The sequence below is a fragment of the Zalophus californianus genome, chromosome 3 (genome assembly GCF_009762305.2).
Source record: "Zalophus californianus isolate mZalCal1 chromosome 3, mZalCal1.pri.v2, whole genome shotgun sequence".
Lineage (NCBI taxonomy): Eukaryota > Metazoa > Chordata > Mammalia > Carnivora > Otariidae > Zalophus > Zalophus californianus.
Genome location: NC_045597.1, coordinates 129,967,391 through 129,992,405, shown reverse-complemented (window position 1 = coordinate 129,992,405; position 25,015 = coordinate 129,967,391). Strand labels below are relative to the sequence as shown.

The 25,015-nt window shown below is 37.6% G+C and overlaps 1 protein-coding gene across 2 annotated transcripts in view; it reads left to right on the top strand.

Moving 5' to 3' along the window:
- Positions 1-25,015, top strand: part of TTC21B (tetratricopeptide repeat domain 21B) — a 74,643-nt gene that overhangs the window by 27,652 nt on the left and 21,976 nt on the right. For both annotated transcript variants that reach the window (XM_027590858.2, XM_027590857.2), the window contains exons 13-22: positions 1,717-1,874; positions 3,363-3,584; positions 4,708-4,946; positions 6,721-6,793; positions 7,274-7,384; positions 8,099-8,237; positions 12,077-12,183; positions 19,023-19,211; positions 20,641-20,751; positions 21,750-21,831. In XM_027590858.2, the coding sequence (XP_027446659.2) occupies positions 1,717-1,874; positions 3,363-3,584; positions 4,708-4,946; positions 6,721-6,793; positions 7,274-7,384; positions 8,099-8,237; positions 12,077-12,183; positions 19,023-19,211; positions 20,641-20,751; positions 21,750-21,831 (1,431 nt within the window). The remainder of the gene's footprint in view (positions 1-1,716; positions 1,875-3,362; positions 3,585-4,707; positions 4,947-6,720; positions 6,794-7,273; positions 7,385-8,098; positions 8,238-12,076; positions 12,184-19,022; positions 19,212-20,640; positions 20,752-21,749; positions 21,832-25,015) is intronic.

The following is a 25,015-nucleotide window of genomic DNA, read 5'->3' as shown; positions in this document are numbered from 1 at the left end:
CAGGTAGATAACACCATCCTCTGCTTGGTTGGTCTTTCTGGCATGGCTGGTCCCCACTGAGTCATATTCTTAACATAAGCTATCTAGGGCTTACTATTCATCTTCTCACTTATATAAATTGTCAAAGCCAACCTCAAATAACAAAGATACTTCTCTCACTCAGGAAATTCCAAGATTTTAAGACTCTCTCCCAGGAACCTGGGACAAAGACCAGCCAAATTCTGTGTTACAAAGACATACATGCAGGACAGAAATGTCTTTCATTTTTCCCTTAAAGGAAATTAGGCTGCTCTTAGATTAAAATGTTATATTGTTGTGTTCTTTTTTTATATGGCTATTTTCTGCAACAGTGATTACCCATTTCTCATTTTTAAATATTTAGTGACCTTCTAAATACTAACCACGCATCTTTCCCCCATCATCACCTTTAAAAGATTCTAATCTCAATTATTCATTCAGTCCTCATATTCTTCAGTCTCTTATTTGTAAACCCTGATTCTTTTCCTGTGTGCTTTCCCCCTTAGCAGTAACCTTCAAGTTATCTCCTTAAATCTTTTCCTCCTTAAAGAACATGGGGGTGGTAATTTGCACACCAGTTTATTATACTTAACATTCCCATTTCTTATTTCCTTTTCTGCCTGCTTGGTTCTTGAGTGTTAGAGTGTATCACAACAATGAATAATCCAGTATTATTAATTATGTTTGTTGGTTGATTGACAAATTTTGATACTATGTTTAGTATGTTATTATGCAGCCTCAGCCCGTTACTTGTTTATTAATCCTATGTCTCTAAGAAAACTGTTTTCCATGTAGATGGATTCTGTCATGGGTAGGTTGGGCCTTTGGGAAGTGGAAGCCCTAACTGTAAAACTTGTTTGGTCTATTGAGGTATCAGATGAGGTTAAGGAACATAATGGAACAGAGAGTAATTTAGGGTCTGTTCTTCCCTGATGCTCCTAGCAAGGTTGAATGGGGAGCTGTGTTCCTATACCTACTTAACACAGTCTGTGAGATGGCTTTAGGTGGAATGCTGTGGGTTATATCACTAGAAATTTCTTCTAGGACCTAGAGTTTATATTCTTCCTTCTCTGAAGAGCCTCTTTCTACCCCATCTACCAGCCTGAGCCTAACAGATTCCACCATTCCTGTCACTTTAATTTTGATCCTTTCTTCCATCTAAGACTTGTAGATGTACAGAGGATGTGTATCCAAAACATTGGCTATTACACTTGGCATTTAAAGGCATATTAAATCAATAGCTCCTATTTCTGAATGTCTGGAATATATCCTTAATGCTTTTTTTGTTATTTTATATACAGCAGTAAAATTTCTGGCCAAGGATGATTATAAGACTATGTATCTTCTTTGTTAATATAAGTGACAGCACAGAATTCTAGCTATTTAAATGTCTGTGTTTTGCAAAACTTACTGTAATGAAATTTTAAGTAAAAAGTTTTTTGATCAGGAAAATAAATAAAGGTACATTTATAGTCCTCTCAGAAGTAGCAATGGTGATTGACTCTGATCCTTTCACAGCTTTCCCTGGTTTGCTTCTTATGGCTGGCCTGACTTACAGGTATATTCTTTCATGAAGATTAGAAAGGGGCTACCTGGGGCAGGTAGGCATGGAACTGTCCATAAACTATTCATGTCCCTCCTCTCTCACATCTCTCTCTCTCAATCATTTGAATTATAATGCTTTGTTTCTCTTATTAGGTGACATTGAAGCAGCTTATAATAACCTGCAGCATTGCCTAGAACACAACCCTTCTTATGCAGATGCTCATCTCCTGATAGCTCAGGTTTATTTGTCTCAGGAAAAATTCAAATTGTGTTCTCAGTCACTTGAACTTTGTCTGAGCTATAATTTTAAGGTAAGTATTCCAGATTCAGGTGGATAAAACATATCACCCTCCTTGAACCTTTAGCAAGTGTCTGCATATTCACTTGTTCTGTATTTTTGCGTATAATGTTTTGCTAATAAATTTATTTTTAATGGAAAAAAGTTTGGATTCACAAGCAGGAGAAGAAGTGGAGGCAGCTGTTGTGTAATTAAAAAAAACTTTATGAACTTGGAGACAGAGGACCTGGGGGTCAGTGTCTGGTTTTCCCACTTTTCTCTCTCTGAACCTTCTCTATAAAATTCATAATAACACCTTACAGTTATAGTGGGCATTACATGCAGTAATGGATGTATATAAAAATAATTATAAACTGTAGAGCATTATGCCAAATATTTTTATGTGTAAGAACTCTATATTGCTTGTTTCTTTCTTGGATTGTGGGTTTTAATAACTTTTTAGAGTCATCATCAAAGAACACCTAGTCATTTTGAAAGTTCGTATGTGGTTTGAGGATATAAACACATTAGATTTCTAGCCAAGATATTCTGTGTTACATCCCATCTCCCTAAGCATTAGGAAAAATCATAGGTTCAGGTGCTTCCTGAACTACCTGGAGTCATGGAGGAGCTCCTCAAACTTTTGCTTTGGTTCACAGGGTTTTGAACCCTGTTAGGTGAGGACCCTTCAGTGGACTGGAGAATTCAGGATTTGCAGAAGACAGTGCCTTTTTCTTAGGTTAGTAGTTCTCAAGACTAGTGGTGCATTACCACCCTAGTGCTAGTACCCCATCCCAATGAATCGAAATCTCTGAGAGAAGAACAGAATCATGAATATTTACACAGAGCCCACCAGAAAATATGATGCCTAGCTCAGGCTTACAGCCATAGCCTTAAGGATGATTGGAGCCTTCCTAGACATTAGGTGGCTGACCCATCACCTCATTCTGGATTGTCTCCTTCAACTCCTTCTTCAATCTTTTTGTCATTTTCTTATTTTTTCTGTATACACTTTTGGTACCCAAAATAAAAATAGAGTCTTCATAACTAGGTGTTTCAGAGTAGTATCAAAGGGTAAAACCAAGTTTGACTAAAGTGTTCTGAGATTTTTAATCTTAAAATTAAAAAAAGAAAGGGAAAAAACTGTGTTTCTAGAAATCTAATGACTTGATATCAGTATTAGAAGTCCCAGATAAATTCCTTTCCTGAAAACTAAATTTCCTAGAATATATTTGCTAGCCTTACAAGCTTTTTTTGGTGTTTTCTCTTCTATCATGGTAAAAGCCCTTAATCACCTTGTTTGTCATCCAGGAGGATGCTAGGTAGTGGCAGGTTGCCTGAATCTGATTTAACACAATAAATGGTCAGAAAGTTAATAAAAAGACAGAAATAGACCTCATGTATACGATCACAGATAGACTATCCTCAGAGATTCTGTTATTTTAATGTTTGGTGGATTGTAAATTATGTGTTGGCATTGTAAGCACTCCAAGGAAGTATTTCTGAATATTACTTTTTTCAGGTGAGAGAAAATCCTTTATATCATTTGATAAAAGCTCAATCACAAAAGAAAATGGGTGAAATAGCAGAAGCAATTAAAACTCTACATATGGCAATGAGTTTACCAGGAATGAGAATTGGAGCTTCCTCAAAATCAAAATACAGAAAAACCGAAGTTGATGCAAACCTTCGTTTATCAATCTTTCTCGAGTTGGTAGAGGTTCACCGCTTAAATGGAGAACAGGTAAGTCAAGTTTTAATTCAAGCCTTATAAAAAATGAGGAACCTGGGGCGCCTGGGTGGCTCAGTCATTAAGCGTCTGCCTTCGGCTCAGGTCATGATCGAGCCCCTGCATCGGGCTCCCTACTCAGTGGGGAGCCTGCTTCTCCCTCTCCTACTCCCCTGCTTGTGTTCCCTCTCTCGCTCTCTCTGTCAAATAAGTAAAATCTAAAAAAAAAAAAAAAAAAAAAAGAGGAACTTAACATCATTAATATCTGTTTTTAGATTGCAACAGTTGCTCGTCAGTTATTTTCATATTTTAGTGGAAATTAAGAAGGCTGTGTCTAGATACTTGCCAAATCTCAAAATAATTTCTATTTCACTAATACATTAACCTAAATATATATTTAAGAAGAACCAATTCTACCATAGATAGTTGATTCCAGAATGCACTATTTTTTTTCACATGTTAACATTTCTGAAATCAAAATGTCTTATAATCTCTTAAGTTGAGATGAGTCCTAAAATAAATGACATTTTAGATTCATCGAGGTACACATTTGGAACTGAGGGAATATATTCAGCTGAGGCATAACAGAAATGAGGTCCTGGCATAGGGAATAAAGTAATCTGCTAGTTAATGAAGAGCCATTTGGTACAGGGGAGGATTGTGGACTGGATCCCATCAAGGAGGCAGTAATGAGCATGGCTGAGAGTTTAGGCTCTGGGGTCAGGCTGCCTGAGTTTGGGTTCTGAGTCTGTCATTTGTTAACTTCTTCACTCTCCAAATTTCAGTTTCCTTACTGCATGGTGGGGATAATGATAGTAACTACTTCAGAGAATTTCTATGAGAATTAGGTGCCGGATGCAAAGTAAATGCTTATTAAATTGCAGTAGCAGCAGCTCTCGTGTAGCAACCCCCATTGTCCTGGTCATGAAAACTTTTCAGCCAACAGATACTTATTTATACAGTCATCTGAATTTGGTCTCTGAGTTTAATTTTTAATTTTTGTACTTTTCAAAAATCTGTCAATATTTCATGAAGAGCCTAACATTTACTATTCATTCTGGATTTGGAGAAAATCTTCATTTCTAATGTAATTTGTTGAATATTTTGAAAGAGTGTTATTTTAACTTCATCTTTACAGCATGAGGCAGCAAAAGTTTTACAAGATGCCATCCATGAATTTTCTGGGACATCTGAAGAATTACGTGTTACCATTGCTAACACAGACCTAGCTCTGGCGCAAGGAGATGTGGAGCGGGCTTTAAGCATGCTTCGGAACATTACAGCTGAGCAGCCTTATTTCACAGAGGCCAAAGAGAAAATGGCAGATATTTATCTGAAGCACAGAAAAGAGAAAATGTTATATATTACTTGTTATAGGTAAGTGATTATTTTAACCCATTGTATTTTGACACTTCTTAAAATTAATCCCCAAATTTCTTTTTTTCTTTTCTTTTAACTGCTTTACGGTATAGACCCTTTCCCTAATATGTTCAGCTACCAACGCAATCACACTAACCGAGTAACTCAGTCTCCCTAAGACATAAACCATAGTGATTATGATTATTTCAACCTGTGGCTTACTCTGGATTCTTAGCTGTCCTCCTTCATTAGATGTGATTTCACTTCAATTCTGTTTGGGATGGGCAAGAGCAAGTTATGTGTATTCTAATAGCTTAAGAAAGCTGTGTAATGTAACAGCAGTTCAGGGGTCTTTTTTTTTTTTTTAAGATTTTATTTATTCATTTGAGACACAGAGATAGAGCATGAGCAGGGAGAGAGGCAGAGGGAGAAGGAGAAGCAGGCTCCCCCCTGAGCCAGGAGCCTGATGTAGGGCTCGATCCCAGGACCCTGGGATCATGACCTGAGCTGAAGGTGGACACTTAACCATCTGAGCCACCCAGGCACCCCTCAGGGCCATTTTTAATGCTCAGCATGACAGCTCTAGCAATAGAAAATTATGGCTTAGTATATACCACACCAAGGTATGGATTACAAGTTTTCCTTGGTGAAAGGGCAGGGACTTTAACAGTTATATTATACACTCGTGCCCTTAGGAGTTATTGGGATACACACATTCATGTGCGTGTGTGTGCATGTGTGTGCACAGACATACACACGGGTTGCTCTTTTCTCCCCAAACAAAAAGATAAACATATAAGCACACACTTTATGTAAGAGAAAATCAACATTTTTATCTGTTGAGAACATAGCAACATGTTGATGAATTCAGTCATTGGTTCATCTATATTATGTAAATATCCAAACTCGGAACACTGCTCAGGTTCTTTGTAGGTGCTGAGTGATTCAAAGAAACTGAGCAGGATTCCATGTATGGATGGATGAATTAGAGGTCCTAGATCATATTTTCTATGTTTCCAAAAGATCAGCACTAACTGTCATTTCTCATAGGAAAATATTTTTTTTAAATATTTTATTTATTTGAGAGAGAGAGAGAATGAGAGATAGAAAGCATGAGAGGGAAGAGGGTCAGAGGGAGAAGCAGACTCCCTACTGAGCAGGAAGCCCAATGTGGGACTCGATCCCGGGACTCCAGGATCATGACCTGAGCTGAAGGCAGTCACTTAACCAACTGAGCCACTCAGGCGCCCTGATGGGAAAATATTTTAAAATAGGGTCACTTTGTTTTGGATACTCTGTAATATCGTAGTTCAAAGCACAGGCTTTGTTTCAGGCAGATCTGACACATTAGTTGTAGACTTCAATTCTTCAACATCTATAAAATTATACTTCTTAAATAGTTTTTGGACCAGTTGAATAAGAAACCATACGTTGCAATAGCATCACATGATATTTTTGTGCCTTCACTCTCACATCATTTCAGAATTAGAGATAACAAAACCTATTTCTGTATAATTGATATGTTTACTATCTACCAGTACTCTTGTTACCTGCATTTCAGAAAATGGGAAGATTGAATGAAAAAAAAAAAGGGTTGATCTAGCATAAACAGTCTGGGTGTGGGTATGGGTAGGTGGTTTTTCTTTTTTCTCTTTCAATGTTACACTGTTGAAAATGTAGAAGGTACTCTGAAGGCTATTGGTTAATTGAAATAAGTGAGCTTACCTTGTATTTAGCTGGTGTAGAAGATATTTGTATTCATTCTACTAAATAGAGTTGGTCTGATTTCTAGAGAAATTGCTGAGAGAATGCCCAGCCCTCGTTCTTTTCTTCTCCTTGGTGATGCATACATGAATATACAAGAGGTAAAGTTTCTGATGCTACTGAACTCAGATTTTTTTTAAAAATGGTAAAACTCTTTTTTGTGATTAGCTTCATAGTCTCTTAAAAGGAATTTTTAAATGTTATTTAATATATGACAATCCAGTCATCACTGTAAAAGGAAATAACCATTACAATAAAAAAGTTGTTTTCAAATTGAGATGCAATAATTCAGCACTATCATTTGAAATAGAGATGGTACCAGAAGCAAGTTAAGAGTCTCTTTTAAGTGGAAGAATGAAGAGAGCTACTGGCCAAAATGGTGTTTACTAATGAGTTACACCTAACAGTAGTGACTCTCACCTCTCTGAAATTGTTAACGTTTCTAGACTTAAATATGTGCTTTATTTGTCTCACTGAGTGAATACTCCAGGTATAGAGCTTAATTATAGAAATGTTGCCCTTTAATGGGATCCAGCTAAGCTGTTTATTCATTGCTAATTTTTTGTATCCGCCAACATTAGCCTGAAGAAGCCATAGTAGCGTATGAGCAAGCATTAAATCAGAATCCCAAAGATGGAACACTGGCAAGCAAAATTGGGAAAGCACTTGTCAAAACCCACAACTATTCGAAGGTAAGTACTTTATATGTTTGAAATATGTCTATTGGATTCAATGTTTCAAACCCTGCTCTATGAGAAGTCTTTAGCAAGCACTATTTACATCCTGATGGTTGTAAACTCCAAATTTATATTCACAAACTGGAATTTATGTTAAAGACTTATTCAGTGTCTCTTCATCACTGCATTTTGCAAAGACTGGGCCCTAAAGTTTACTTCTGACATCGTCTTACACCTAAACCCTGCAGCCAATTATGATGAAGTTGCTGTGGTTATATCTTTTTCATTCTATGACAAGCATAACAGATGTCCTTTCTGTTGAACCAGTTTTGATAAGCTGTGTGCTTCCCCCCCCCCCCCCCCAGTAGGGGTAATGGATTTTCCTTAATTGTTAATGTCTTGTTCTATTCCTGGTAACTACTGAACATATATACAGCCACTAGCAGAGTATTTGCATTCACTGAAGTTCACCGGCCTCTTGACTAAAACTGGTAAAAACAGTTTCACCAAGCACTTTTCGTTAGCTGCTTTTCATAAGAAATGCTTGTTGGCTTGTCTGATGTTTGCTTGTCTAAGCAAAATGGCATACTTAACTGATAGGCAGGTACATGCCTAAGCTTCTAGGTTTTTTCCAGTTTTTGTATGCTTTAAGTCTGTAGTGTATAAAATATCTACACTTAACACCATTCTCATTGCCTCATTTTCCTAACTGAAATGCATTTTGTTTAGGCAATCACTTACTATGAAGCCGCTCTGAAAAGTGGACAACAAAATTTTCTCTGCTATGACCTGGCTGAGCTTTTATTAAAATTGAAATGGTATGACAAAGCAGAGAAAGTTCTTCAACATGCTCTCGCTCATGAACCTGGTATGAAAGTCTTTCTGATTTGAAAAAAATATATACCATACCGATAGGTCTGATCTATTTTATTTTTATATAAATGTTTATTTCTATTCTCAGTATTATATATGTGAGGTTGATTATTTCATTTATGAGCATGTCACTCTGCTAAAATAAGATATTTGAATAATAACAGATTTATGAAACAGCTAATTGTGTTATAGAGAGATACTTTACTTTCCAAAATGATATAAAGGGCGTTTCCTTTAAATTACAACTACAGCTGATATTTTTATACATCAAGTCAACACGTTTATAATCTTTTCTCCTCTCTTAAGTTTTTTTTAAAAAATTCAACACTCTAAAAGAATATACTATGTAAGTCTCCAATTTCTCCCGTGAATTCTACTTGTCCTGTTCTCAAACTACCTCCCTAGAGGTAACCATTTTCGTGTTTTAGTGTATCTGTAAATATATAAGTGTAATATGCATAATTTTCTTTTCAAATGGATTGTTCTTTCCATCCTGTAATTTTTTTTCAGACAGCATGTGCCAGATATCATTTGATGTTAGTACATTCATGTCATTCTAATGGCATCATAATATTCTATAACTCCACAGTTTTTTTTGTTTTTTGTTTTTTTTATAACTCCATAGTGTTTTTTAAACTTCCCTTCAATTACTGGGCATTTAGTTGGTTTTCCATTCTTTTGATATTAATAAACTATGTTACAGTAAATATCCTTGTATCTCATTCGTTGGTATATACTTCCTTCTATTTCTTAGGAGCAAGATGCTAAGTCAAAAACTACGTGCGTTGAAAACATAAGTGGGTACTATAAATTGCCTTCTTACAAGTTTGCTTTTTAAAGATCTTTATTTTAAATTAAAATCTAGCGCTTACTCATCACCAAAATTTAAAGATTACAGAAGTGAATGCAAGTTGTATTGTCCCACTCTCCAGAGAAAACCACATTTACCTTGTGTGTCATTCTAATTAGTGTCCACACCATGCCTCTCTCTCTCACACATAATTACATACCACATTTTTCCTACCAAGATGGGATCGCATTATACTGCACATCTGCAGTAGGCATTTTTCGCTTAGTAGCTTCTCTCCATGTTGGTAAATGTAGTTCTTCTTTATTTTCTTTAGCACAGGTAGAGCATTCTACTATATGTTGATATCAGAATATTGATAGACATTTAGATTGAAGAAAAGTTCAAGACAGTACTGTCCCATCATTGGGACAAAAATGTCCCATCATTGTGTAGCATTAATCAGAGGGGGAAAAACGCTTTAATTTGCATTTCTTTGATGATTGATAAGGCTAGGCATTATTTTATGTCTGTAGATCACATTTTCTTCTAGGATGTTTTTGTTCATATTCCTTTATCTTTGACCCTGAACCTCTGATTCATCATCTGTCACCTCTTACTCATTTGGAGACATTTTTCTCCCATCCCGTTCCTTTTTTTGTTTTTTCAATTGAATTTATTATTTTCTCAGTCAAATAAATAATTATTACATATGCCAGTCTTTTCTTTTTTTGAGTTCTGAATTTCCTATCATGCTCAGAAAAACTTCCCTCATCCTAACATTGTAAAAATACTCTTTTATATTTTTTGGAATTTTTATAGAACATTAGCCCATGTGCTTTAATCCCCATATAGTTTTGACTATATAGTTTCCCAAATGGAGAACAATTTTGTTTCAGTGCCATGTAGTGAGATGCCACTTTTACTATATAATAAACTTATTTATATGTATGGCTGATTCTGGGAATCTTCATTTTCTTACCCTGAGTTATATTTTGCTTTTGCCAGTGTCCAAATCACTGTAAATGTGTTTGGATACCTGAAAAGGTTAGCCCAACTCTCGAGTTTTCTAGTATTGTCAAAATGGCATTTTAATTTAGCTTTGAGGAAGTTGGTGTTTAAATTCTTCTAATTTGGGATTCATTTACTACATAAAGTGTTATTAGTTCCATAAAAACATTTGCATGGATCTGTCAGACCTTGCTTGAAACACTGCAGATGGCCTTACATGTGCATATGCATTTTTGAAAAGGGTATGAAAGAAGAGAGATTCAAGTAGCACGTTCTACTTGTATGAGTGTTAAGTTTATTACATTTATGTAATATCAGTGCTTTCATATAATAAATATTTGTTGAGCATTTCATTATATGTTATTTCCTTAATGTCCACATTTGTTTTTGAGGTGATTATAATTATCTCCATCTTTAAATTAGCAATCTAAGCCTCAGTTTTCTTGACATATCCACCTTCATCTAGCTGACGTAGCACCTGGGTTCTAATAAGCATCTGAATCTTGGCATGTCTAGTCAGAATTCGTCATCTGCCTCCTCACATCTGTCCTGCATGCAGCCTTCTTCGCCTCAAAAACAGCTTCATCCCTCTTAGCCATTGCTGAGAGCCCCAGTCCTAGCCGTCACCCTTGTCCCTGGCCGTAGGAAATCCTGTTGATTCTACAGAACCCCTCTCTGTCCACTAGTTCCACAGCTGTCGCCTTGTACAAGCCACCATCGTCCCAAGTGGATTCTGGCAGTAACCTTCCAGCTGGCCTCCCTAGTCCGTCCTCAGCCCCAAGCCCCTGCTGTAGCCTCTCTCAACAGCTGCAGCACTGAGCCTTTTAAGCAGAGGAGGTCTGCTCTTGTCTGCTCGAGCTCACTGCCGTCTCCGCATTTCCCTCAGAGTTAAGCCGAAGTCTTCACAGTGGGGCTTGGGGCCCTTCTCATGTGTGCAGCGTTGCTCCTCTGGCCCACTGTGACGGTCTCCTTGTTCCTTGTGCAGTCTCACAGTTTCTCTCACCTGTAAAGTAGCAATAACAAAACCTGCCCCTCCTGAGACTTTAAAGAGACAATATATATAAACCACTTTGATACATGTGTGGCACAGACCATGCACTGGATGGATAGTGGAAGAAATATATTTTTGTTATTTATCTAGGGTTCTTTTATTGCTCTTAAATCACAAAATAATAATACCAAGTATTTAAATAGCACTTACCATGTACTAGAATATTTTAATTACATATGCGAACTTGTTTTATAACTTACAAACTTTTTTTTTTAAAGATTTTATTTATTTGAGAGAGAAAGAGAGCATGAGAGGGGGGAGGGTCAGAGGGAGAAGCAGACACCCTGCTGAGCAGGGAGCCCGATGCGGGACCTGATCCCAGGACTCCGGGATCATGACCCGAGCCGAAGGCAGTTGCCCAACCAACAGAGCCACCCAGGCACCCAATAACTTACGAACTTTTTAAATTTTACAGCAACCCTCTGAGATAAGTACTATTATTTCCACTGTTTTACAGATGAAAGAGAAGCACAAAATGGAAAAGTACCTTGTTCAAGGTTAAATAGCTAGTAAGTGAGAAGGCCTAGATTTGAAACCAGACAGATTGCTATCAAAGTCGGTGCTCTTAAGGACCATACTTCATCGCTTATCAAGTATCTATTATTTTAAAAACAGCAGTTATCTTCTTAATTGCCCATAGCAATTAGTCTGATTATTTTTTAATGACTTCAATAAACAAAGATGTTTACAGACTTAAAAATGAAAATTGAAATTTTTATATATGTTGTTACATTGTTATCTCTTAATATATGTTTAAGAAAACCTTGTTGTTATCCAGTTCTTTAACTTTTTTTCCAGCTAGTTTTCATCCTAAATCTTTTTTTTTTTTTTTAATTTGGCCATCCTTCAGTTAACTGACTAAAAAATTTTCAACTTTATTTGCTATTGTTCAAAGTCATTCTTCCTAAAGAGCAGTTTCAAAACTTGTAGAAGAATGTAAATGTTCATTAAAATGAATATTTGTTCCCAATATCTTCTCTCCTAGTAAATGAACTGTCTGCTGTCATGGAAGATGGACGTTCTCATGTTCTTCTAGCAAAAGTTTATAGTAAAATGGAAAGACCTGGAGATGCAATCACTTCATTACAACAGGTAAATGTGTTTGGTTGTGAGTGGTTGTGGGGTGGGAGGTGGGAGCAGAAGGCAAAATGCCACATGTAACAGAGGAAGACAATTTATTTCTGCTCAACTGCCACAGAAAATAAGCCAAAATAGAAATAATGATTGAATGTGAATGGATTGTACTGCTTAAATATGTTATTGCTAATTAATATAACAATTAGAGCAAGTTGTTATTTTTAATCTCTGATAGCTGAGGAAGCTTGGTTTAATAATTTGTGTAAAGTCACACGAATAGGGTCATAGGCCGGATGTGAACTCATTTTTTTTTTCTCTTTTGCTTATTTATATCTTCCTTAATTTCTCTTAATATTTCGAGGTTTTTCCAAGGAGAGGTTTTATATACATTTGCTTAGATGTATTCCTAAGCAGCTGATGGTTTTTGATGATTTTTCAATTTCTAGTTTAACAATTTTGTAATAAATGACATAAATTTTATCTACAGCACTCCACAGCTATCAAGGTTATCATCTTGACTTTTCTCCTATTATTTTGTTCCCTGTTAATGTGGTGTATTAAACTGATTTTCAAATGCTAAACCACCCTTATCTTTCTTAAATGTCACTTTATTGTGATTTTTAAAAAGATATTGCTGGAATTTAAAGATACTAGTGCAAAATTTGTATATCTATGTTCATGAAGGTGTTTGGATCTCTAAGACTATTGCTGTTTCTTTAATGTTTGGAACAATTCAGTTAAAACCATTTGGACCTTGAGGCTTCATTGGTGGAAGGTTTTTATTGGTGGATTCAACATCTTTAGAATTCAGATTGATCATTTTTAAACCTCTTACGTTAGGTTGAACGGCTGTCTTTTTAAATTTGTTCATTATATCTTATTTTTGAATGTCTGTAAGTGCTATAAAAATGTCTTTTTTTATGGCCCTGATATTGGTGATTTTATTTTATTTTCCTTCTATTAATGATCAATTATGCCGGGAGTTTATTATCTTAATATTTTCAAAGAACCAACTTTTGCCTTTTCTGGCTTCATTAAATGTTTTCCTTTTATCTCATTAATTAGTTTCTTCTACTTTCTTTTTGGGTTTGGTTTGTTGATCTTTGCCTAGCTTATTGAAATAGTATGTTAGGTAATGGATTAGTTAGCCTTAGTTCTGTTCTTATTCATTTAAGGTGATAATTTTTCTCAAGCATTGCTTTAGCTACCTCCCACAAGTTTATTATTACTCTGTTCATAATATTCCTCCTTTCTACTTTGATTGCTTCTTTAACCCATGGGTTATTTCCAGGCAGTTCTGATTTTCTTGTTATCTTTTTTTTTTTTTTTTTTTTGGTACCTCTTAATCCCTTTCACCTATTTTGTCCATCCCTCCACCCCATCCCTTCTGGCAACCACCAGTTCTCTGTATTTGAGTCCTTATTATCTTTTAGATATTGATTTCTAGTTTAATTCCACCGTGGTCAAAGACATACTTTGAACAATTCAATCCTTTGATATTTGTTAAAACTTGGTATCTGTCCTATATTATAATCAGTTTTGCTATAGGTTCCATGTGGATTTGAAATAATGTGTTTCTGGCATTACTGAATGCTTAGTTCAATATGTGGTAGTTAAGTCAGGTTTGTGAATTGATTTATCCTCCATCTTCTCAGAGCTTGAAGTAGAACATAGAGTACTTCACTAGTAATCCTGTATGCTTTCTAGAATACCACACTACTTGCCACCTTTTGACCTAATTTTCATGTACCCAGAAGAGTTCTGCATTCTCCAAATAATTTATTAAATGTTTTGACTTTGAGCTTTAGCTAACAGTGGGGTGTGTGTATCTGTGTGTGAAATATCATTTCAGTAATTTGTCCAATATGTCCAATTTTTTTTATTCTAGTTGTGAATGAATTGAGCTTGGGCCATTTGATTTCTGTGATAACCATCTAAATTTATGATTTCATTATAACATGTCATCTTTAAAATGTTAATATCTTATCCTTAATTGTTGGTATGTTTTATCCTTATATTCTGATCCCATGATAAGAAAATTATGCCTAATCCTAGGTTAGCTACCATTAGCTACAAAGAAAGTGTAGTTTCAGTAAATTTAGATGTTTAAAATATTTTAGAAGTGAATTTGGCCCATTTTACCTTTTTATGAATATTACTAGTCCCAGCTGCCCTGGTTACGTGAGTCCTTATGTTACACGAGCAGATATTTCAAGCAACACTAAGAAGAGGATAAACAGTATACATGGTTAGACTATGCCAGTGAACCAAATTTAATTAATTTTAAGTTCATATGTTACAGCACGGAGATTATTCATCTTTAATGAAATTTAAAGAGCCATAAAATTCTTCCCAATCATTAACATTCTCTGCATTCTGATATCCAAAAAGATAAATCTTGAGTTACAGTTCAAACAGAAACTTACACATGTAATCATAGTTTTTGGTATTTAAAGCTCATTTATTCAGGAACCATTTATTGAGCCTAATCCCCACAGTATAGAAATTTAGGAGTTCCATCGTGGTATTTTTGCATAGTTGCTAAACATTTTAGGCAGTGTCAGAACTGCTACATTTAGGGAATCCCCAAGTCTTAATTAATTCACTTTTTAAAAACTCCAGATTTCTGAAATTACTCCCCATTTTTCCATCTCTGTCATCTCTGTCACCTTTTAGCCCTGTCCAGCATTATCTTTTGCCCAGACTCCTCCAGTAGCCTCCTGCCTGATCCCTCTCCTCTTCCAATCTTGTTTCATTCCAGTCGGTTCTCCACAACACCAGTGTAATCGGTCTGAAAGCCAGACCTAATCTTGTTACTCCGTCGCTTATAAACATGTAGTAGTAACTGCTCTGTAGAGAAAACTGCCCTCTAGAATAAAAAGCAAATTATTTAACAGACTTACCTGACGTAAATTTTCTCTGTATTTCTAGCCATTTTTCCTTCTAATTCTTTGGTCAAACAATAGTATCCCTTACCTTCTTTCCTTCACCTGTAATTCCTAATGTCTGTACTCTGGTTCCATCTCCTTTCTTTTCCCAGACTCAACATGGATGTAACTACCAGTAATTCTTTATATCTCACTTCACCTCCAAGACTAGGTTAGGTCTCATATTATGTACTCCCATGGAAAGTGGTATTTCCCAGTCATAAAACTCCTCATAATTTGCTATAATTATTTTATTATCTATCTTTCTGCTAAAATTAAAATTTCCAGGAGAGTAGGTGTAGTCCCATGTTTTGTGACCCTAGCAAATGCTTGTCTCATTAGTTTTCTGTGCTGTGTAGCAAATTATCACAAATTTTAGTCGATGAAAACAATACACGCATTTATTTTTTTCACAGTTTCTGTGGGTCCATATTCTGGGCATGTGTTAGCTGGGTTCTCTACGAGGTGTCAAGATAGTCAAGGTGTGGGGGCATCAGGGTGGCTCAGTTGGTTGAGTGGCTGCCTTCAGCTCAGGTCATAATCCCAGGGTCCTGGGATCAAGCCCCACATTGGGCTCCCTGCTCCGCGGGAGCCTGCTTCTCCCTCTGCCACTCCCCCTGCTTGTGTTCCCTCTCTCGCTGTCTCTCTCTCTCTCGATCTCTCTCTCTCTCTGTCAATTAAAAATAAATAAATAAATAAATAAATAAATAAATAAATAAATAAATAAATAAAATCTTAAAAAAAAAAAAAAAAGATAGTCAAGGTATGGCCAGGATTGGGTTCTTATCTAGAGACTTGTCTGGTGGAGGATCTACTTCCAAGCTTACATAGGTTATTAGCAGAATTCATTTCCTCAAGGCTGTAAGACTTAGGGCTCCAGCTTCTTGTTTGCTTCTTGTTGCAGATCCTAGAGGTTCTCACACGCTACAGGTTCATCAGCACCCTGCCTGATAGGCCAGCTAATATGACTACTTAGTTCTTCAAAGCCAGCAAGGGAGAAAGGCTGTAGAATGAGTCTGCTAACAAGACCTTCTTACATGATGTAATCATGGGAGTGACATTCCATCATATTTGCAGTATTCTACTGGTTACAAGCAAGTTATAGGTCGTGCCTCACACAAAGGAGGTGATTATACAAGGTAGTGAAGACCAAGAGGTGAGGATCATGGGAGTCCTCTTAAAATCTGTCAACCATGATAGGTGCTTGAAATTTTAGTTGAATGACTGAAAGGAAACCATACATTATTTTAATTTTTTAATTACAGGGAAAAAATCACTTTTTGACATATTACATTAACCATCATTTCTGTGAAAATGAAATTAAATAAATCATATATAAACAACCCATATGCCATAAAACACTAAGAATTTTATGACTTTCTAACTTTATATATTTAAATAATACAGATTATTTTTGCTGCTTTCACTTAACATTCATTTGTGTGGATTTTTCCATTATGTCTATATAGGTCCATTTACTCTTTGTTAAATAAATGCATGAATGCATTAGTGGATGCTTATTTATACCTCAAAGTTAAATTTTATTGTGAAGGCCTAAAACATAGGATTTCTCTGTCACTTACAATTCATCATATAAAAAGTAATGTGATACTCTGATTTTTTAAAAAATATTTTATTTATTTTACACAGAGAGAACACAGATAGGCAAGAGTGGTGAGTAGGCAGAGGGACAAGCAGGCTTCCTGCTGAGCAGAGAGCCTGTTGCAGGGCTCGATCCCAGGATCCTGGGATCCTGACCAGAGCCGAAGGCAGATGCTTAACCACCTGAGCTACCAGGCACCCCTGAGAAATGTAAATGCATTGACAATCAAGGTTAACATAGTTATTGTAATAGATAATTAAATTTAGTTCTGATCTTTCTGGAATCCAAGGAAAACATAGGGAATGGTATCAATTCTTTAAGAAAATTTTATTCTGTGTGAAAATGTTTCATAATGATCATTGTATCTACTTACAACAATTGAGCGTTCTTTCATGAAATGCCTTTTATAAGAAATGCAAAAGAATTTTGCGCAAAAAATCTGCCCTGATTATTTACCTTTAAGAAAATGCAAAGCATTTCTTTGCACCTGGGTGGCTTAGTCGGTTAAGCGTCTGCCTTCAGCTCAGGTCATGGTCTCAGGGTCCTGGGATTGAGTTCCACGTCGGACTCCCTGCTCAGTGGGAAGCCTGCTTCTCCCTCTGCTCCTCCCCCAACCCATGCGCTCTCTCTCTCTTTCTCTCTCCCTCTCAAATAAAATCTTTTAACAAAAAAAAAAAAATGCAAAGCATCACAAAATCTAACTTATAAATGTGTTTCTCTAGGAAGTTAAGCTAATGAGGTCTTGTCTGACTTTGTAGAGATTTAGTTGCTGCAGAGATAAAAATTAGACTATCTAGAGAATGAATTGTATATCTTTTAGACCTAGGGTGACCATAGAATTTATCATTCAAGTCAAAATACTTTTGAAAGGGAAGAAGGCAGAATTAAGCTGGAACAACAGGTATAAAAGGTACTGCGAAACGGAAAGAAACGATCACTCTATTTAGACTGGTTTTTCAGAGTTTTTTGTTATTGTGTGCATATGTTCACCTGTGTGCAAAACCATGCACACCAATATTTACATATATAAAAAAAATGAAATAAACAAATGTGCACATATCTCTGTACTTAAAATAAGCACACATTAATATAACCAAAGTAAAACTTCCATGAAACAGTATTAACCTTGACCACATGCTATATACACCATTATTTTCTAATCTTTCCTCTTTCATTTCCAAAAGAATGCTTATTATGTTGCCTTAAATTAATTTTATGACCCGTGGTTCTGAAGAATACTCAGCTTTAGACCATCTTCATCAAATACCAGTTGTCAACCAACATTTTGACAGGAGTCCCCAGAAGGGCTCCCTGTGTGTAGCAGAATGTGTGGCAGATGGTGGGCATTTACTCTTTGTTAAATGAATGCATGAATGCATTAGTGGATGCTTATCTATAGCTCAAAGTTAAATTTTATTGTGAAGGCCTAAAACATAGGATTTCTCTGTCACTTACAAAAGGAAGGTCTCAGTGTTTCAGAAATCAAACATATAGGTGATAAGGCTGATACTCTTCCCCGTTTAGCAGCCTACTCTACAGGAGTAGGCCCTGTACTCCTCTTGAAGGAGGCCCCTGCCTTCTTTCTGGGTTTCTGTATATAGCATTGGACCTCATATATACACCATCAATTGATTAGTCATTTCCCCGTCATTAGACATTTGAGTTGCTTTCAGATTTCTAGTTTTTTGTTGTTTCTTTTTTCTTTTTACAACAAATAACAGAGATTGTTTTTTCCTTATAATAGATAACATGTTTCCTTTTTTCTTCCAGTAATATCCATAATACCTTCCTAAGAGTGGAACAACTAAGTTCAATAGTCTGGTTAGTTTTACCAAGTTGGCATGTTTTGTTTAGTCCAATCTAGAAAGATTGGACTCATTCGTATGCCATTAACAATATGTGGATGTACTTACTCTCTGAAACCTGCCAATATTTGATTTTTAGATACTAGTTTATTAATTTAATAAACATTTTACATTTCCACTTATTTACAGCATCTAGATTCTTTTTCAAATTTTTGTTTCATGGCTGCATTTCCTCCTTCATGAGCTTTCTGTACATAATCCTTATAACAGTGGGAAAAGACTCAGTAATGTTCTTATACTTTGGTTGGAAAGATATGTGCACGCTGGCTCATTTGCAAACAAGCGCATGTTTAAGACCTTAATTAAGACATTTTCTTTGGATCAGGCTTTGTTACATTGAGGGCCAGTAATGCTTAAATAGATCTTCTGTACAATTATGCTGTGTGTGAATTATTGAGAATGGTTTAATTTATTTTCTCTTTCTTTTTTAAATTCTTTTTTATCCTCATTTTTTTCTAGGCTCGAGAATTACAAGCTCGGGTACTAAAACGTGTTCAGATGGAACAGCCAGACGCAGCTCCTGCACAGAAACACTTAGCGGCTGAAATTTGTGCAGGGATTGCAAAACATTCTGTTGCTCAGCGAGACTATGAAAAAGCAATTAAGTTTTATAGAGAGGCTCTTGTTCATTGTGAAACAGATAATAAGGTCAGTACCTTTATACAATTTCACCACCTTTTATTCCAGATGTCATCTGTTACATTGTTGCCCCAAATGTAAAATTCTTACCAGTTTATTTGTCAAAAAAGAAATGTAATAAAAACACAAGCCAAAAAATAAATACCGTTTCTAGAAATTCTTTGAAATACTTATATGATGCCTTAATAATGTTAGAGTTTTAAAGTTACAGAACAAGTGATATAAAGTAAATCTGTAAGGTCTTTGGTTTTGTTGATATTAATCTGTGTTTTAATAATCACTTTAAAACAATTTCTCAGTCTCGAATATCTGGATCTAGGTGCTTCAGTTCACTTTACTAAAGTGCTGTTGTATACCTCTGCATTTCAATTGCTGTTTGTGCTGGATATGCAAAAAAAGGTGACTAGATTGAATCGCTTACCTCAAGTGGTTCAGCATGAGAATAATGTAAGGATAATACTGGTATAGAAAACTTCTTTACAGTCGCTGGTTATGTAAATTAAAATCCTGTTACTCTTTCAGATCTTGATAGATTAATTTTTTTAAAAAACATATATGGCTAAATACTTCTTTTTTCCTTTTTTTTAATTTAAATTCCAGTTAACATACAGTGTAATATTAGTTTCCAGTGTACAATACAGTGATTCAACACTTCCATACGTCACCCTGTGCTCATCATAACAAGTGCCCTCCTTAATCCCCATCACCTGTGTCACCCATTCCCCCCCACACCTCCCCCCACTCTGGTAACCAGCAGTGTGTTCTCTGTGGTTAAGAGTCTTTCTTGGTTTTCCTCTTTCTCTTCTTTTTTTTCCTTTGCCTGTGTGTTTTGTTTCTTAAATTCCACATATGAGTGAAATCATATGGTATTTGTCTTTCTCTGACTGACTTTATTTCATGGTATAGAACAAAAGACGGCCATATGTTAGAATTTAAGGTTTTAAATTGAATATTTTAAAATGAATACAACTCAGATGTGAGGCAGAAGTAACCTTTAAGGCATAACCAAACAGGTACCTTATTTAGTGGTGGCTGAGGGAGTTGAAATCATGGTTTGAAATCTGAAGCATACCTTAGAAATCATCTGCTCCAAGCTTTATATTTTTCAAATGGGAAAACAGGTTTAGAGAGGTAACAGGGACTTAGGCCCATCGTGGAGAAGCCTGGACCAGAATCTAATCCCTGATTTAAGACCAGTGTTCTTTTCACAGTGCTTTGTGTCTCTCTGCCTTTCGAGTGAGTTGCTACCTGTTTTTCCCCTTTTGTTCCAGTATAAGAGAAAGTAGAGCCGAACATGCCATAGCTTTCCAGCCTCTCAGGTTTGGCATTTTTATTGCAGTCAGTTTTGGTCAACTAAGGCGTAATCTGTGTCCAAACATTTTCCTTACTCACGTTTTATTCCAGATAGTTTCTGACTGATGTTGCGCTTTTTCTGTAGGTACTGTTGGAGCTGGCACGATTATACCTGGCACAGGATGACCCCGATGCCTGCCTGCGGCACTGTACCCTCCTTCTCCAGAGTGACCAGGACAGTGAGGCTGCCACCATGGTCAGTCCGTGAGACTTCAGTGCCATAAGGGCCGTTGTGTTTTATATTCCATGGGGAAGTTTTCAGTTTTAGTGGATAAAACTAATACTAGAGAGACCTAGCTCATGTTGGCTTTTGGAAGAAATAATATTTTTAACATTATTAGTTCATTTTACCAATAAAGACCAAGAGTCTTTTTGTTTTATAAGAATGGTAAACCTGGATCAGATCTTCACTTGCCCTGGCGGGCCTAGTTAATTTTTCTTTATGCCAAAGGGGATACTTAGTCAGGAGGAGTTCATGTGATAAAGCTATAATTTGCTAACGACTAAGTCTTAAGTTCTTACCCAGACATGCTGGACTCATTTAAATAAGTTTCTGTGGGACTTTTGGAGTTTCAGAGGAAAACTTCGTATATCATTCTAAGATGGTGTGTTTCAGAGTTTTGCTTTTGCTTTCTCATTTTTGCCTGGGTTGAGGTATTCATTAGCTTTCAAACAGCTACATAGATGACAGTGCGTGAGGTTCATTGAAAGTTATAACTAAAAAGAAATATAGAAAGTATCCCTTTTAAAACACACAATAAGAAAATCTCAGTAGATTTTGCTCATTTTAAATTCTTTTGAAATATTGAGGGTTTAAGAGTGTTTTGGTTTTTTTAAATCTTCCCATCATTTTAGCCAAGTCCAGGGAGGCATCTTTTCAATGATAACACATAGAGTGTGCAATTCCCTTCAAATTTCTGTTTTTAAAATAACCAGTTGGAACATATTTTCTGCTAAAAATAAAGTTTTGTGAACAGAGCGATCTGTTTCACATCCTTAATTATCTTCTGTTAGGCTGATATCAGTGCTAATTTGCTTAAGGTATACTTGAATTTTAAATGGCTCCTTTTTATAATCTTTGCCTCCCTCGTGTTTTTTGTATGTGTTTGCATAGCCGTAAATCTATCTGATAGGAAAGATGTGCTTTCTAAAACATAATGGCAATATTTTTAGAACCAACTTTTACCTTTATAGATGATGGCAGATCTCATGTTCAGAAAACAGGACTATGAACAAGCAGTGTTTCATTTACAGCAGCTTTTAGAACGCAAACCAGGTAAATATCCACTGATTATGTTTTTTTTCTAATGCATAATAGCCTCTTTTTGGCTATTATGGAAGCCTCGGTTGAATCCAGCTGTCTACTTAGTCCACACTTGCCCTTGAGCTGCAGAAATAGCTGTAAGGAAAATGCAAGAGCATGGACTGGCCTCGCCTTAAATGATGACCACAGACCCCAGTGGGCCCTCAGATGCTGCCTGGCCATCCTGCTGTATTTCTCTAATGATTTCGCTCCCTCCAAGTACTTTTTACACTTCTCCTCCCTCCTAAAACCTCCAGTCCACTCTGCCCCTTCCTTGTCCTCAGCTAAAAATGTTGCCTCCTACCTGAGTAGGAAAATATGAGCAACTGAAAGAGAATGTCTGCATCCACCTGTCACAAAGTCTGCCTGCTCCCAGCCATCGCCCTCCCCAGGTCTGCCATCCCACCATGCAGCCAGCATCTCCCCATGGGCCCAGGACGCCACCCCTCACCTCCTAGAGCGCTTCCCTCCTGACACCTCTCTCTCCTGCACCACCATTGTTGCCCCTGTCCACACACAAACATACTAAATACGTTAATAAATAAAAACCAATTCTTAACTCTCCTCCCAGTGATGGCTCCATTTTTCTGTCTCCCTTTCTAGCAAATCGCCTCACAGCTGCGTCCCCTCAGGCTGCTCCACTCCTGCAGTCCAGGGAAGCTGCTCCTGCAGGGCAGCCAGCCAATTCTGTGCTGCGGGGCCCGCGTTCAGGTCTCAGCTCTCCGCCAGCGCGGCCTGCCCTCGTCCTTGTTAGCACAGCTTCTCTCCGCCCTCAGGAAGGACTTTCTCCACTTGTCTACTGGGGTGCTAGGATGTCCTGGGTTTTCTGCTTTCTGCTGCCCCACCCCTTTGCTTGATCTGTTTTCTCTTTATGACCTGTCAATCTCAGAATGTTCTAGACCTTGGCTCTTGAACTTTTTCTCTTTTTTTATACATTATGCCCTCTGGGTGACTTCATGCAGGCCCGTGGCTTTACGTCCTGTGTGCGTGCTGGTGTCTTGTAGATGTGCATCTCCCGTCCTGCCTCACACACACCACTGTCTGTTTACGTTCCCACTCAGCTGTCCTGGAGGATCTCCAGCTTAACATGCCCACGGAGAACGGTTGATCTTTCCGTCCCTTCAAATCTGCTCCTTCTCCATTTCTCACCTCAGTAAATAGCAGCACCATTTACCCACTTTGTCGGGCCCTAATTCTTACAGTGGCCTTTGGCTCATCTTTGTCTGTACCACATGCCGCCTGTCAGCAGATCCCTCTTTGCTCTACGTTCAGGGTCCGTCTGGGATCCCATCACCTTTTACCTCCTGTGCTGCTGCCACCGGGGCTCAGCTGCCCATCATCAGCTCTCCTGTCGATTATTACTGCTCCGTTCTCGTAAGCACCCCAGTTTCTGTTCCTTGCCTCTGGACAGTTTAGAAATGCTTTTAGCTGAAAGTAGCAGAGCCTCCCCGCCTTGAAATTCCGGTGGCCTAAATAATTACGGCTTTTTGTCTTTCTCTTATGTAAAAGAAATTTAAAAGTAGGTTATGCAGGGAGTAGCACGGAGGTTCCACAGTATCATCAGGACACCTGAGTCCTCTGCCTTTTTCTTCAGTCGTCACCAGCCTAACTTCCATTCCGAGGATCACCTCATGGTCCAGGATGACTGCAGCTCTAGCCTCAGTGTTCCAGGACCTGGATGGGGAAGAAAGGCTGGGGTAGGGGTGGGCCAAAAGGCATACCTCCCCAGTGAACCATCTTTTTTTTTTCTTTTCTTTAAAAAACTCCTTTCTAAAAGCACCTCCATGGCTGCCAAGATGGTGGGTAATGTCATCCTTTACCTGAACCCAGGGCCACGTCATATAAAGTCAGAATTCTGATAGTGAGGAAGAAAGGGATAATAGATATTAGGTAGGCAACAGTCTGAGCAGGTTAGTGCCCAGAGACTTTAGAGTTGCTCTTCCTCCGTCCTGGAATATGCTTCTCCCAAACAGCCAGGTGGCGGCTACTTCCTTCTTTCAGGACGTGGCGCCAGAATGCCACTTCCTGAGAGCACCCTTCCGCGGCCATCCTGTATCAACAGCGCCTCTTACTGCTCTCCATCTTTCTGTCTTGTGTTTTGTTGTTTCATATCACCCTTGTAAAACAAAACAAAACAAAAATTATAAATCACTGAAAATAAGCATCAAGTGGCCAGGAAGTTTGTCTTCGTTGCTGTTTCCAGGATTTAGAACGGTATCTGGCTGGTTCGGTGCTCAGTGAATATTGAATAGAAAGAAGAGTGGAAGGAGCAAAGGAAAGGAGCAAAGGGAAGGAAGGGGAAAACAGGAAGGGAAGGTAGAAACAGTAATGTGCGTTACTTACGTTTTTACCAAGGAGAATTTGAAGTCCCAGAGGAGCCCTGGAGCTGTCATTCGGTTCTTGTAAACCCTGACGCCTTCGTGGCGGGATGATGCAGGCGATCAGAGCTGCCTGGTCCGGGCGGCGTGGACACACGGACGGCTCTCCTTCAAGTAGGGCGACTCAAAGCACCAGGTGTCCTCTCCGTGTTGTACTTACTAACGCTTGTACCTTTAAAAAGTTTGAATTTGAGAACAACACTTTCTGCTTACGAATAAAGTACCCCTAGCTAGGGTCAAGATTGAGAGGAAAAAAGTCCTGTCTGTCTGTATGGTCATATCAACATTTTTCTTTGTATCATTTTTATTGTCTTTTTTTAAATGTTCTCCCACCACCGGATTGCCTCAGGCCATGCGGTTGTTTCTTGGCCTCGTTGGTCCCAGCCTCTGCTCGGTGTTCATTACATCAGCACCTTACCTTACCTTTTCTACTCGCTAGGGCTCCAAAATACAGGCCTGTCCTTCCCGCCCAGTTGCCCAAAGTGGATTCTTGCTTTCTTTAAGCCTAAGTTATTTTTCTCATGCTTTCCTCTCCTGGGTTCCAGACTCAGTTGTGTCCTTTTCTTCTTCTCTGAATTGCCTCTTAAGGGGATACACGTACTATTTACGTTCTGCCTTAAGCTGTTCGCATATTGTAGCACTTCCCTCTGAGACAGTAATTCAACCTGGCTTCTTTAAAAACACACCTCCCCCCTTGCAAATCTTGTAAGCCATTGAGGACACTAGTGTGTGCTCACATGGAAGATTTGAAGAAGCCCTCGTCTCTCGTGTGAATTTGG